The 14,899-nt window shown below is 39.7% G+C and overlaps 2 protein-coding genes across 2 annotated transcripts; one reads left to right on the top strand and one right to left on the bottom strand.

The window, feature by feature from the left end:
• Positions 1 to 364: 364 nt before the first annotated feature.
• On the bottom strand, positions 365 to 2,141 carry LOC131148576 (transcription factor SKN7-like). Its single transcript, XM_058098375.1, has 2 exons — positions 1,636 to 2,141; positions 365 to 527 (listed from the first exon to the last, which is right to left on the bottom strand). The coding sequence occupies exons 1-2, from the start codon at positions 2,139 to 2,141 to the stop codon at positions 365 to 367; spliced, it is 669 nt and encodes a 222-aa protein (XP_057954358.1).
• Positions 2,142 to 2,232: 91 nt separating this feature from the next.
• LOC131148583 (uncharacterized) lies at positions 2,233 to 6,503 on the top strand. Its single transcript, XM_058098388.1, has 5 exons — positions 2,233 to 2,295; positions 2,535 to 2,665; positions 2,765 to 2,879; positions 3,777 to 3,847; positions 6,244 to 6,503. Exons 1-5 carry the CDS (start codon positions 2,233 to 2,235, stop codon positions 6,323 to 6,325), a joined length of 462 nt encoding a protein of 153 aa, XP_057954371.1. The 3' UTR covers positions 6,326 to 6,503.
• Positions 6,504 to 14,899: the final 8,396 nt, after the last annotated feature.

The following is a 14,899-nucleotide window of genomic DNA, read 5'->3' on the forward strand; positions in this document are numbered from 1 at the left end:
TAGTATTCACGAAGCCCATGACAGTGGGGGGGGGGAGAATGCCGACACCCTCTCCTAGCAAGTACAAGTTTTAGGGGAGAATAACATCAAGGGACAGACAAGGATGGCGGGCGAAAGTGGGGGGGAGAGTGGGGCCCAAGGAAAACAGGGTAAGAAAGATGAGGAGGGTAAAGAAAGGAAAAAGGTTGGAAAGGAGGAGGGAAACGAGGGAAGAGGAAAGGTGCAGCCTAGGACGAGCAGCGAGATGAGAGGAGCTCAGTCGGCACCCGAACACGACAAAAAAACAGGTGTAGAGGGACAAGGCATGGCGTCGGAAAAGAGGGGAAGAGGGACGGGGGAGGAACCATGACGGAAAGAAGGGACACTATGGGGAAAAAAGTGAAAGCCCGTCGCTAACAGTGGGCGGGGCAAAAGGGTGGGCGCACAGAAACAGCCCGGAAAAAGATGAGGCGGAGGAAGGGGGGGGGAGGAATACGAAGAAAGCCGTCAGAAAAGAAACAGGAGTGACGATGAAAGAACCAGCAATACTAGGAGGGAAAAAAAAAAAAAAAAAAAAGAGGGCAGAGAGGAGGGATGAAGTGACAAGGCGGCACGATGGGGGCCCGGTAGACAACGGAGTGAAACCGTCACTAGACTGCCGGGAAAAAAAAAAGAAGAAAAAAAAAAAAAAACACGGAGTGCGTAGGAGAGTAACAAACAGCCAAAGGCGCCACGGAGGAGGGCGGCCCGGAGGAGGACGGAGGTGGAGGGAACCGTCACCGAAGACGGCCCGGGGGAAAAAAAGAAGAGCAAGGGGGGGCAGAGGACGAGGGGGACGAAGGTGACAAAGGCGGGCACTATGAGCCGAGATTAATGACGAAGGGGAGAGCAGCACGAAGAGCCTGGGGGAAAAAAAAAAGGAAAAGGGTGAGGGCACCGATTAGCAAAGGTCAAGGCGGCTCGATGGACGCAGAGGAGGACAAGGGGAGACGGTGCACGAAGACGGGCTGGCGGGAAAAAAGGAAAAAGGGGGAAGGAAAGAGGAAGACCAAAGGTGACAAGCGGCACGAGGGGACCCGGAGGAGCGGGACAAGGGCAGAACCGGGCACGAAGAAGGCCCGGGGAAAAAAAAAGAAAAAAACGTGGGGGCGGAGAGGATGAGGGAGAGGGCAAACGGCACTAGGGCCCGAGTGAGGAGGGGGACGGGAGGGGAAAAGCGGCACGAACGCGTGAAAAAAAACAAAGGAAAAGGGGGGAAGGCACAATAGGAGGAAGAAGGGACAAATGCGGCACTAGGGGGCCCCGGAGGAGGGACAGAGGGGAGAGCCGGCCAGGAGACGGCCTGGGTGGGAAAAAAAAGGAAAAAAAGGGGGGGGCAGGCAGAAGGAGGAGTAAAAGAATTGGGACAAAGCAGCACGATGGGCGCGTAGGCCGGACAAAGGGGGGGAAAGAGCACGATACGACCCGCCCGGGGGGAAAAAAAAAAGGAAAAAAAGGGGGGTGCAGACGAGGGAGGGACAAAGGTAACACACAAAGGGGTCACGAGGGCGCCTGGTCGAGTGACAAAGGGGAGCACCGGGACAAAGACGCCGGGGCAGAAAGGGGGGGAAAAAAAGGGAGCTGGAAAGAGGAGGACAATGGAGCAAGGGTGGGCACTGGGGCCCTGCCCCCAGGCGCGGAGGGCCCCAGGGGCCCCAAAATGTGCGTGGGCCAGGCGCGCGCAGCACCGCCCTGTCGCGCCGCCGCGCAGCGGAGCAGGCCGCGCTGCCGCCAGGGCGCCAGGGCCCGCCGGCGCCGGGGGGCGCGCGGGGGCCGGCGGGGGAGCCCACGGTCGCCCTGGGCGGGGGGGGCGACGCGAACCGCCGGCTACGCGGGCGCCGCACCAGGACGAGGGTTTGCGGCGGCTCTGCGGCGCTGCTGCGGCGGCGGCGTGCCGCCGCGGCCGGCGCCAGAGCGCCGATGTCTCCTGGGCGAGTGGGGCGTAGGGGAGAGGTGGGGGGAGAGGTTTTGAGATGTAGAGAGAGAGGCGGGGGAAGGGCAAAGGGCCCATTGGGGTAGGTGGATTGGCAAAAAACCATTGTGGGCAGTTGGGTGGGAGACCCGCGGCTATGGCTTATGCTTGGTGTTTCATTTGAATGAGATGCGGGGACGGCGGGGGCCATGGAGTTGCGGGGGGGAGGTCAGCGCGTGGGGGGTGAGTTGGCGGGGCAGGGAGGTTCCTTCGGGTAGGCCACTGGGGGGGGGAGGAGGGCGATGGGGTCGTGGGGGAGCAGGTGGGGTGGGAGGGCAGAAAGCAGGGGTGGCTTTGGAGAGGAGGTAATGGATGTGGGGGGGGGGGGCCCCGGGGTAGCGCAGCGCGGGGAGGGACCGAGGGGATCTTGTGGTACGATACATAGAAGACACAAGGGGCTCTGCCACATAGGGAAGGGGCCGGGGGGAAGCCGTCGGCGGGACAAAACGTGAAGATCGGGGTGGGATGGGGGCCAGGGGGGGGGGGCGGGAGGGGGGCCTAAGCAGCAGCTGGCCACATGAGGAGATGAGAGGGGTGGAAACAGGGCGCAAGCAAGGATGGGAAAGGCCCCACATTGGGGACTGGGTGTAAACGGAGAGGGGGCTACATCGCAGGGGATGGAGGTGTTTCGAGTGGTTTGGTCATTGGTGGCACTTTTGAAATAGTTGATTCAAGGTATCTGCAGTTCTGAAGAAGATCAATCATATTTTTACTTTATTTATTTACTTATTCATCTATCTATTAATTTGTTTCTTTTATGATCTTGGTGTGTAGGTGTTGCAAAGCCTTTACGAAATTTGATTGGCGTGGGAATCCATCAAAATTTTATTCTGGCCTGGATCCATTACCTGAGTTTTTATCACTCGTACAAGGACCAGGCTTTTGCAAGGTATAAACCAGCTCTATTTTTGCTCATTGCTGGAGTCATGGCAGTAGCCTTATTACAGCCAAAGTCAAGGCTTTTGTACTCTTGGTGGTGGGATAGCCACATTAGCGCAAAGAATTCAAAATGGCTTCAGGAAAATCTTATGGGTGCTGATTTTGTTCCCCAATTTTGGTTGTGCTCCATAATGTTTAATGAGTTTACATTTATTGCTTAACTCTCTTATATGTGTCTTTATTTTCTCTCTTTTGTTAAAAGGGTTTGTGCAAACTTACTGTAAAAGAAAAAGTAAGGTAGTATGAGGACATCATATCAACCAGAAGTTTCTTAATAGGGATTTGTAACTGTGGGTGCTTTGATCTGTCACTCTTTGATTCTAGATAATTAATTAATTAGCTTTGGTTAAACATGATCCATTTATGGAGGTAGAATTCAATACATGAACATTCATGAGAGTTTAAAATAAGTTCAGAATGGAAAAGTTGTGCACAAATGGACAATGTTTGAAACAACATTGGGCGGACCTTTGACTAACTTGGCAGTGAAATTAGTTTATAGGAATGTGTGGAAAGTTAACTATGATTAAGGCTGAAGGTAAACTCAAAAAAATCAACAGATAATATACTGGTTTTGAAATAATTCAAAAGACAGTAAACTCAATTATAATTGTACAATTCAATTATATATAGCAAATAATATATATTTAATTCAAAAGAACACTATATGACACTCTTGGTATGTTGCCCTTCTCCTTTCCATTGAACTTCTTAGTTTGTGATGCCTTCTTTTGTTTTGGCTTTTCACCATCACCCTTGATTTTTACTGATAATCAGAACAATTAATAAAAGACCATAAATTTAGTAAATCTTATGATTCTTATGTTGTTCTACACTTCTACCACAGGTGCTAATGCTGTGGAATTTATCATCAACAACACTGAAGTATCAGTTACTTTTGTTCAAGAGAGCAACATGGTAGCGATATGTTCTTATTATTCAGCCTAGAATTTTTTTGGATGTAAATTTATTAGTATTGTGTTTGGGACCGTGCCTTTGGCAAATTCAAATCCAAGGTCTGAATTTCAGGCTCATAAACACATTGCAAACTCACTTCTCTCAACCGCTACCTTTTTTTCTTTGCATCGGAATTTTGATGATTCTATTCGTTAGTACTTTATGTGGTACCAAACTTGAAAATAGCAATGCAAGATGCAAAAAATATTCAATTTTCATGATATAATTCCCCCTTCTAGATGACAGGCTTGAGGCTTATAGCTTAGTGGCCCTCATCTCCAAGTTTCCAGCAGTAGCTTGGGATTTGAATCTCGGCCCTTATAGTGAGTGGGTGTATCAAAATAATTGATTAGTGAATTAATTAAGTCTCATTCAAATTTTTAAATTTTTGTGGCTTTTGGTTATATAAATTTTAAAATCAAGCTCTACAATACTTACATGCCTTTTATTTTCTTGGTAAAAAGACAATATTTTGTGTAACATTTAGGTGTATATGAACATCATTTCGTTTAGACTAATGTTTTTGTCACTTGTGAACTAATTTTTCTTGTGTTGTTTTGGTCATATTATTATGATGTAGAAATGCAATGCAATTGGGGTTCGTTTTTGAAAGAATACTATCATTTATTTGGCCTTATTAGTGAGAGTGATGGCAGCTGACACAATTGGCTTGCATGATTCGTATCTTTAGTTGTTTTGAACTTATATGGCCCTTCTTTCTTTCTCATGCGCATGCATGCGCACACACACACACACACACACACACACCTCACCAACTTATCATCGAGGTAAGTTCTAAACTTCTAACAAGGAAATTCTTTAATTCTCCTTTAATGAGATAACTCACTCTCTTTATATTTTCGTTAATGATTTTAAATTGGTAATCCTTTGTGTAGATGCTAACATGTCTCCCAAGGTGTAATTCACACCTAAAAAGTAGGTCAAAATGCCACCTGTCTATATGATGAGTAATCTAGCGTAGTTGTAACTAAGTTATTTGTCATTTCTGTTTAGCTATTGTCAGTTTTGGAAATATAACTAGCACGCGAAAGAAGGAAGCTGAAGAATATGGAGTATCTTGCTAGAATTTGCTTTAATGGTATGATCTTAAGATGCTTAACAACAATTTGTTTTTATATGGAATCATAGCATATTTGTGATGTGTAGTTCAATGATTGGTTTGTCATTGAAATTGATCCTATTACAAGTCTTATCTTGTTTTCCTATTCTCCAAGGAAGTTTGGATTATGAGATTCCTCCAAAACGGAAGAGTGATATTTGCACAATAATGTATTCCAGTGGAATAACAAGAGAACCAAAGGGTGTCATTCTAACTAATGAGGCTATTATGGCAGAAGTTTTGTTTGTGGACCAACTATTATTTGAAATAGATCCATAGAAAAAGCAGTAAATAGCTAACTACAGATCTAGGATGTTTTCGGAGTTGGATGATTCTGAACCTCCTTTTGAGGCTTAAACATTGATACTTTCTTGAAATGCTGCCATTTAAGTGTCCCTTGTCAGCAAAGAAAGTATTATTATGTGCCCATAACTTCCATTTCTGATATTTAATATGTGTTATTTATTATAAGTAAAATTAGGTGAGCAAAAATAATAATAATAATGTATATCTAATTCTTAATTAAAACTAGCTATTGATTTCAAAATAGGAGAATGTTCTTGGAGAAAAAATATTTAAAAAGTGCAAGACACGAATCTTTAAAATGTTTACATTATATTGGGTTTGTAGAATAAATATTTTTTGTGAATAAAATCAGCCAACTGCATGGCTGATACAATATATTGTAAATTGCAAGCTAGTAGTGGATTTAGGTTGTTGCAGGCTTGAAATGTTTTATTTTGTGAAAACAACCATGTTTCAAGTATAGACTTTATGAGAAAATATCCAATTTACAAATGATATGTTGCCAAAATTTCGTTAAATTTTTTTCAAAAAAAAACTATGTGCAAAAATAATTATGATGAAATGAATGCTAAAATATTTTTGAAAGGATGAATGAAAGTTAAGCGAAAAGTCATTTCATTAATCCCTAAATTTGCATTTATTAACATACATGACATATCATTTGCTTTTAACTATGGATAAGCATTATCATTTGTCCACCATGAGGGATATTCTATTTTGAGAATAAGTTAAAGTGTTTACGTGTGTGGTTTGATGCATGCAACTGTATATATTCATATGTACGTTATTCACATTCATTTCAGTTATTCATTTAGGATTAAAAATTATTGTACGACACTCTCTATATTTTTCTTCCTGATTATACTAAACGTGAGCTCTTCATTCTACTCTCCATTTGTATACTAATTTTTTTTTATAATTCAATTTATAGGGTTCGCAGCTGTCATAACATCAGCACAATGTCATGCATGCACTACAGTCGTCAAGTGCAACTCTTGATTATTTCTTTGTAATTTTTATTGTTATTTGAATAAATGGAATTTCTGTGTTTTAATTTGAATTTATATAATGTATTTTTATTTGAATTTTGAATTTTTTTTTTTTTGTTATCTGACAAGATGTAATTTCTTTATTTTAACTGAATTTGTATTTAAATTTGAAATTTTGAATAATTTATGAATTTTGTAGTAATTATGATTTCAAGTTATGTATGTGAAAATATAATTACAGATTTTTACAGGAATTGATGATTAAAAAAATTAAAATTAAATTTTTTTCAAATTTTTTTATTATTAGTGAAGGATTCAAATTCATCACTAATAATGTAGTATTAGTGACGGTTTTGAAATTTGTCACTAATATCCTACTATTAGTGACAAATTTGAATCCTTCACTAATACTATACTATTAGTGACGAATTTGAGTAGAGTCGATGTAAAATTTATAGTGACGGTATTAGGGTTTTAGTGATAATTATAATCCGTTACTAATACTGTATTATTAGTGACAAATTTGAAATTCGTCACTAATAGTTAGTAGTAACCGCAAATATAGCAACTAATTCAAATCCATCACTAATACTTACAAGTTCGTCACTAATACTAACGAACTTGTAAGTATTAGTGATGGATTTGATCCTTCACTAATACCCTAATTTTTTGTGGTGAGAAAAGAGCATAAAAAACTCTTATGCATCACTTTCGTTTTTTAAAATATTGAGGCTCTTCTAAAAATACCCTTAACATCATATCCAATTCTTAAAAGATCTATAAATAGATATCGATTGTTCTTAGTTATGAACATTATAACCATGCCTTAATATCTATTTCTGATGCATTTGTGACCTATAGGGACGACTATACTGGTCAATGATAGATATAGCTAAAAAATATTCAATATAGTTGATTTAAAAGATTTAAATTGATTACTCATACTACTAAGCATAGTGAAGTTAGTCTTTAACCAGTATAAGCAGTTTACTTCATCTAAGTTAGGATTCAAGTTGAAAGGGGCAGCATCTAGAATTAAAATCCCTACCCTGTTATGCTCACCAACACTTTTAAGCTTATATCTGCTTTGAATCAAGTCTGGCTTATACTTAAATGTGAAAATTTTATTGAAAATCTTAGTGTAAAATATGTTGTTAGCCACTATCTCTAGTGTCAACATATGATCTTGTTAACCCTATGGGTCATACTCGGTTTTGATAATGATAAATACTTTTTGTATTTGATGGCTTTCAAGTGTGTGTGCAAGATCATACTAACTGGATTATATTGATGGCATGTGACAATTTGAAGAAAATTGAAAACCCTAACATATTTGTTTATTGAAATTTATATTTATCATTTTGGGTCTGTAATAGTAAATAGGAAATAGTCTGTAATAATCAATGCATTACATGCATGATATAGTAGATACGCTCAAAGAATTATTGAATGTGTAATAACCCGAAGAATAATGGTATTTAAAGAATAAAGAGGGAGGGAAATGGAAACAGAAACAAAAGGAAGCAGCAGACGTCGTCGACAAACGCGACATTACACTTTGGGACTAATAACTGAGGAAATTTATCAGGTCCTCATTAACGAACACAGGGGATTCGTCGACGAGGGTACAAGAGGGCCTTGTCAACAAAGACAAGTTTTGTCGACGAGAAGATACCGAAAAAGGATTTTGGGGAAATCTAAAATTCATCGACGAAGGTGCACGTTCGTCGACGAACTTTCTATAGGACTTATCAACGAGGTGACATGTCTCATCAATGAATTCAACCCTATAAATAACCTAAAACTCAGATTTAGACGCAGAAAATTAAGAAAAATCACTCACTCACCCTCTCTCTCTCTCCCTTCGGTTTCTCTCTCCTCTCTCTTCGATTTCAGCCCCTTTAGTCGCCGGGTCGACGATTTGAGGCCACCACAACGCTCATGAGGAAGTTCTATTCATATATGTCGGAGCAGATCGTTGGTGGAAGTTAGTTGAAATTCATCCCTGAGTTGAGGTAAGACTTTTTATTCGAAATTTAGTCTTTCCACAATTTAAGGAAATGATGTACTCGAATAAATACTAAAGTTTACTTCTGGGAATTATCATTTTCAGGGTACTGCTTAGGGTTTCCTACGGGTGTAAGACCAATATTATAGAGGGGCTTTTCAGTTACCAAGTAAGGAGATAAATTAAAATAGTTATTTTCCATTGAAATTACTAATTTTCAGAAAGCATGTGATTATATATGAGTATAATTGAGAAAATGTAAGTTTGAGAAAATACTGTAATTGTACAGGAAATGTGATTTCAGAACGAAATATATGGTTTCATTCAATTCGTGTGGCATGAATATATATATATATATATATATATATATATATATATTATACCATGTTAAGTTAAATTTACAAAATAAGCAAATTGACAAATACTTTCAGGAATAACATGATAAACACAGTAAATTATGATTTTAGAATATATGATATATTCGACGCAAGACCGTAATTGATGATCGGCACAAGACCGTAATTACTCATGTTATTTGGCAGAAGGCCACATTTATTCATATTTTTGGCACGAGGTGGTAATTATTATGTTAAAGTAAGATTCAAAAAATGCTATTATTTGATTTACAATAAACAGTATATGATTATGTACTATATGATATCAGAACTCGAATGTTAGTTTAGTACAGTTTCAGGAGCACAGTACCGTAGCTTATAGATCAGATATCTATTATCAGATTGGTGCTAACGACCCCATGAGGGGGTAGGAGATGGATAGTCGATGTGGCTTTCAGTGTAGAGCTGTAGACGTCCACCTGACAGTCTGGATCAGGGTGTGGCGAGCCCATCGTACTTACAGACATTTTTGACTCAACAGTCATCAACCAACCATTATCGGGGCCCGCCTTTGGGCTGCACAACCCGTCATGGGGGGTAATACATGACATCAGTTAGCTATTCATCCTGGGTAGTTTTCAGTATTATAAATTATATCAGATAATACATGATTAGTATGATTACTTGGAAATATGAAATCATATGTTTATCTAACTATATTACGATTTTTACTTTATACTATGTGAAATGTATGGTATATGTATTACAACATTAATATTCATGTTGTCACACAGCTAATTTTAATTTATCTACCCTTAGTGAGGGGTGTTTCACCCCAAGTCTAAATTATTTTAGGAAACCCGGAGAGACCGCCGGGTTAGGGCCGCCGCTGAGTGAGTTAAGCTTCCCTGCTAGAAGGGTAAGTTCTGATCTAGGATCAGGAGATTTTTGTTAGAGGATCTTAGGTTTATTTTAATATTTTGGAGATTGTATATATATAAATACAGTATCTTTGGGAATATAGTATACTCTGGTATTGTGTAATTATTGGTTGATGAATGTGATTTACATTTACTGCTGCCTAGGTTCCTCTGTGTATGACAGATGTCCTCGCCACCCATGAGTTCGGGTTAAGTATTTTATTTATTATGTTTTATTTTATATTAAGATAAGAAGGTTGTTACAGTTTGGTATCAAAGCTAAGGATAATAGATTCTGTAGAATTTAGAATGCAGTAGTGATAATACCAAAGCATAGGATAAGGAAATTTGAAGTCTAGTTTTGTAGTCTTGATGCAGGACTTCCGTGGTGGTTTGTGTGATTTTCTTGGGGTGACGATTTCAAGAAAGTCATGGTAAACTATCATCGGGTTAGGTATCAAGGTTGCAGCATTGAACTTTGAATTAAGATCAGGAGAGATGGATTAACTAGGAATATATACTATATTGGTTGGGGGATATGTCGCGACGTCCCGAGAGCACGTGTGCCCCGGGCGGCGAAATTAAAAATCAATTTAATATTTTCATGGAAAAACATGGAATGTCGGAGTCGCCACTAACTTTTAGTGCGGTTAGAACACATGATTACTACCCCGTTAGGGGTAGAATAGGTCTACATTACCAGAGTTGGGGTCGGGAGTTCGATTACGCAAGGGGAAGGTACGAGCACCCCCTACGCGCCCATTCTTACGAATGGTACCTAATTAATTTAAGATTATCCCTAAGTTAATCTAATAAGTCTTTAAATTACTCTTTTTTATGAATTTATAAATACATGTGAAAAATAAGTAAATAAATAAAATAATAAATAAATAAATATAATATATATATATATATATATATGTATTCCCTCAGAGCTTAGGGTATGTGATGCCTGAAGGCTCATACCCCCGCAATAAAATCATAGGGATTAAAATCGAAAGTACTTAATAACTAAAATATAGTAATACTAAAATAACAACAAGCTAATACAAATACTAAAAATAACACAATCGAATATACGTCTACTTTAAAATAGAATATAGTAAAAATAATAATAATGCTAATGATGATGATAATTACAATAATATTAATAATAATGTACAAGTAGTATACTTATGTTTCTAATATTAATACACGAACAATATAATAATATTACCAATAATCATGTACAAAAGGGTATAATTTTACTGCTAACCCAACACCTATAATACTAATAATAATATGCAAGCAACGGATTGCTCATACTAGTAAGATCGATGTGATAATAGTACTGATGTAATCGATGTAGTAATAATATTGATAATAATATCTAATGAATACAGTAATGTTACTAATAGTGATATACAATCAGCGTAATAATAATCTTACTAATAATGATATACAAGCGATAGGAAAGTTTTAAGCTATGAACACACATGAATACTAACACCAAAAATATGAACTTGGAGATTAAAATTTTTAAGAACAAATATTATAAATTCCATGATGATACAATATAACAACCAACAACCTAAACATAAAGATCCACCATTAAAATACTATCGACAACAATAAATTTACAATAAAAATATTTAATATGTCCATCTAATGTAACCAAGATTTGACCTTTAAACACTGAAACTCCCAACAAGAATTTGCATCAATAATAATAAATTAATTAGTATAAAATACCAACCACAACAATAAAAATATTTAATATGTCAAGATAATGTAACAAAGATTCGACCTTTAGACAGCGAAACAACTCCCAACAAAAATCCTGTAACACTAATAATAAATTAATTAGTATCCCAACAAAAATATAATCATAGTTGCATCTAAGAAAGTATTTAGAAAATTAAACTCCATGATACTAAAAAAAATATAAAAAGAGAAAAAGAACCCGCATGTGTGTGTGTGTGTGTGTGTGTGTGTGTATGGGTTAAGGGAACTCACCAGGGGGTTGCAGGAACTGAGTATGGGTCATAGGAGTTGCAGCAGCAGAAGGAGATAACGACGGCAATGGGTGAAGTAATGGCTAGTGGTGAGAGGCGACGGTGTCTGAGCAGCGATGACGAAGAGAACTCTTCCGGCGTCGGTGGTGGTTGATGGTTGTTCAGCGTGGCCGGAGCTATGCAGAGGGGCTGCAGAGCTAAGTGGCTCTCGGCTGTGGTGGCCGGAAGAGACAGATAGGGCCGGCTGGGATGCTGTGCTGGTGGTGCGGCCTGTGCGCAGAGTTGACGAACGGTGACCGGAGATGAGGGGAAGAAGAAGCAGCCGGCGAAGCAAAAATCAAAAGTAGGTTTTTTTATTTATTTTTTATTTTTTTTGCTGTACGCGCCGCTGCCCTGTGTGTGCAGCGCCGCCCTGAGCTTCTAGTGGTGCCGGAGCTTCGAACGAAGCAGGGGCCTAGGGTGGCGATGGAGGAAAGCCTGGCGACTGTTGGAGGAGGGCCTGGAGGCTGCTGGAGGTATTGTCAAGCCGTGAGTTGGCTGTGAGGCGAGTGCAGTGGTCGTGAGGTGAGTTGGATATAATGAGAGAATGGAGAGATGAGGAGGAAGGGAGGTTGAAGGGTGAGGGATCCGGCTAGGTGGAAGGAAGAGAAGAAGATGGTTTTTTTTTTTTTGTATTTTTGGCTCTATGGCTGTGCTGTGCGCAGCGCCCCCCGGCCCCCTCTTGGCTGTATTGTGTAGCGCCCCCTCTTATAAAAATAATTTTTGAAAAAAAACCCTAAAAACATTTCCTTTTTCGGTTTTTGGTATTTTTCTTTTTTTGGAAATAATATATACTACTATTATGGTTATAAGGAAATAATAATAATAATAATAATAATAATAATAAGGTAAAAAAAATAATAATAATCCTCCTCCAATATAGTAATAATAAAGAAAAATACTAATAATCATAATAAAAATAATAATAAATAATGGTCAAACATATAATGTAAAAATCCTAATAAACTGAAAAATAATAATATAATAATAATAATAATATAATAAAATAAGATAATATAATAAATAGTATACTATAATAATAAAATAATAATGAAAATAATAAATAATAATATCCTCCGTCCTCCCCCTAATCTTAATAATACCTCCTGAGGTGTTAAATAATATAATAATACTTAAAATATACCTAATAATAATATATAATAATCCTAATACCCTAATAATAGTGCCCCTATACCTCCTAGTCGGGCCTGGGTCCCCCCCTGGGTGTTTCCACTCTGCAGTGAAGGGGTTCTAAGTTAAGTTACTTATTTTTTAAGATGGACCATGGTGGCAGTAGTGCCCACGCTAGTGAGAATGAGGGTGCTGGACCCTCAAGCACTGCAGGCGGTGATTCAGATGCAGTTTTGCGCAGCGTGGCATAGCAAGTCATGGCCAAAATTGCCAAGAGCTCGAGGGAACAGGGGGTCCATCGGCAGGCCACGGTAGCTCGATAGAGAAATTCATAAAGATGAATCCTTTGGCTTTCTCAGGGGGAACAAATCCTATAGTTGCTGCGAACTGGGTGCAAGAGATAGAGAAAATATTTGCAGTGTTGCAATCTTCTGAGGAGCAGAGGATGTTGTTTGTTACCTACAGACTAACTGGGGAAGCCGAGAGATGGTGGTCGAAAGTGAAACTTTTAGAGCAGCAGAGGACAGTACCTATGGATATGACATGGGAGCGGTTTAAGGAGACATTCTTCAACAAGTATTTTCCAGCCTCGTCTAGGGAAGCGAAGATTGAGGAGTTCCTAAATCTGAAGCAATGACGGCAGACCGTATAGCAATACGCGGCGAGGTTCATCGAATTATCTCGCTTTGCCCCGTACATCATACCAGATGAAGCAAAGAAGGTACGGTAGTTTGAGAGAGGTCTGAGGAGAGAAATACATAAGCAGGTGTCGATATTGAAGTTACAGGATTTTACTAAATTGGTGGATAGGGCCACTATAGCAGAGGTTGGGGAGCGATTGGAGGCTGAGGAGCAGAGACAGAAGAACAGGTCCACATCTTCTAGTTGCCAACAGGAAGTCAGCTGTGGTTCATGGAAGAAAGGTGGTTACTACAGGGATCATAGGCAGAAGACCGAGAATTGCGATTACCAAGGTGTGCAGTCATCTCCAGCTTGCTCGTCTTACAGGAAGAGACACCTGGGGGAGTGTTGTGCTAGACGAGGTGTCTGCTACCGATGTGGGGAGCCAGGACATATGATAAGGGAATGTCAGGCTCAGATTGGTGCTGCTCCTACTCTTATACCTGCCTGAGGAGGCTACTAGGCGCCACGTTGAGGCCAGCAGCAGAATATGTCCCCAACCAGGGTTTTTGCTTTGATACCGGGTGATGCTGAGACAGGCGGCGACATGATGACAGGTATGGTTAATATGTTTTCATTTAAAGTTATTGCACTTTCTGACTCAGAAGCCACGCATTCGTTTGCATCTGTGAAATGTTTTAAGTTATATGGGGCTGAAACACAAATACAAAATGTTGAATTATTAGTAGCTACACTGACCAGGTCAGCAGTGAGATGTAGTAGAGTGCTTCGTGGTTGTCCAGTCGATATTCAGAGAAGAATTCTATCTGCTGATTTGGTAGTGCTAGATATGCATGGGTTTGATATTATTTTTGGCATGGATTGGCTAATAGCTAATTTTGCCAGTATAGACTGCCATGCAAGAGAAGTATTATTTAGACCGCCATGAAGACCAGAATTCAAATTTACAGGGTCACGAGTGCAGTCTCTACCTCAGATGGTCTCAACTATTCAGGCGAGCAGACTGCTCTTGAATGGTTGTTAGGGATTCGTGGTCTTCGTGAAGGAAACAATAGGGAATGAAATGAAGTTCACCAGTACGCTAGTAGTAAAGGAGTTTACCGATGTGTTTCCAAATGAATTACCGGGTTTGCCACCTGATCGTGAGGTAGATTTCTCATTGATCTACTTCCAAGTACAAAGTCGATCTCTAAAGCACCGTATCTAATGACACTAGCAGAGTTGGCAGAATTGAAAGATCAGTTGCAGGATTTGCTTGATAAGGGCTTTATACGACCTAATGTATCTTTGTGGGGAGCTCCAGTACTGTTGGTGAGGAAGAAAAACGGGTCTATAAGGATGTGCATAGACTACAGAGAGATTAATAAAGTGACCATCAAGAACAAGTATCCTCTACCCCGTATCGATTACTTGTTCGATCAGCTCCAGGGTACACGGGTGTATTCTAAAATTGACCTCAGATTAGGCTACCATCAAGTAAAGGTGAGAGCAAAAAATGTATCGAAGACAGCTTTCAAGACCAAGTACGG

Source organism: Malania oleifera, chromosome 1 (genome assembly GCF_029873635.1).
Source record: "Malania oleifera isolate guangnan ecotype guangnan chromosome 1, ASM2987363v1, whole genome shotgun sequence".
In the NCBI taxonomy this organism is placed as follows: domain Eukaryota; kingdom Viridiplantae; phylum Streptophyta; class Magnoliopsida; order Santalales; family Ximeniaceae; genus Malania; species Malania oleifera.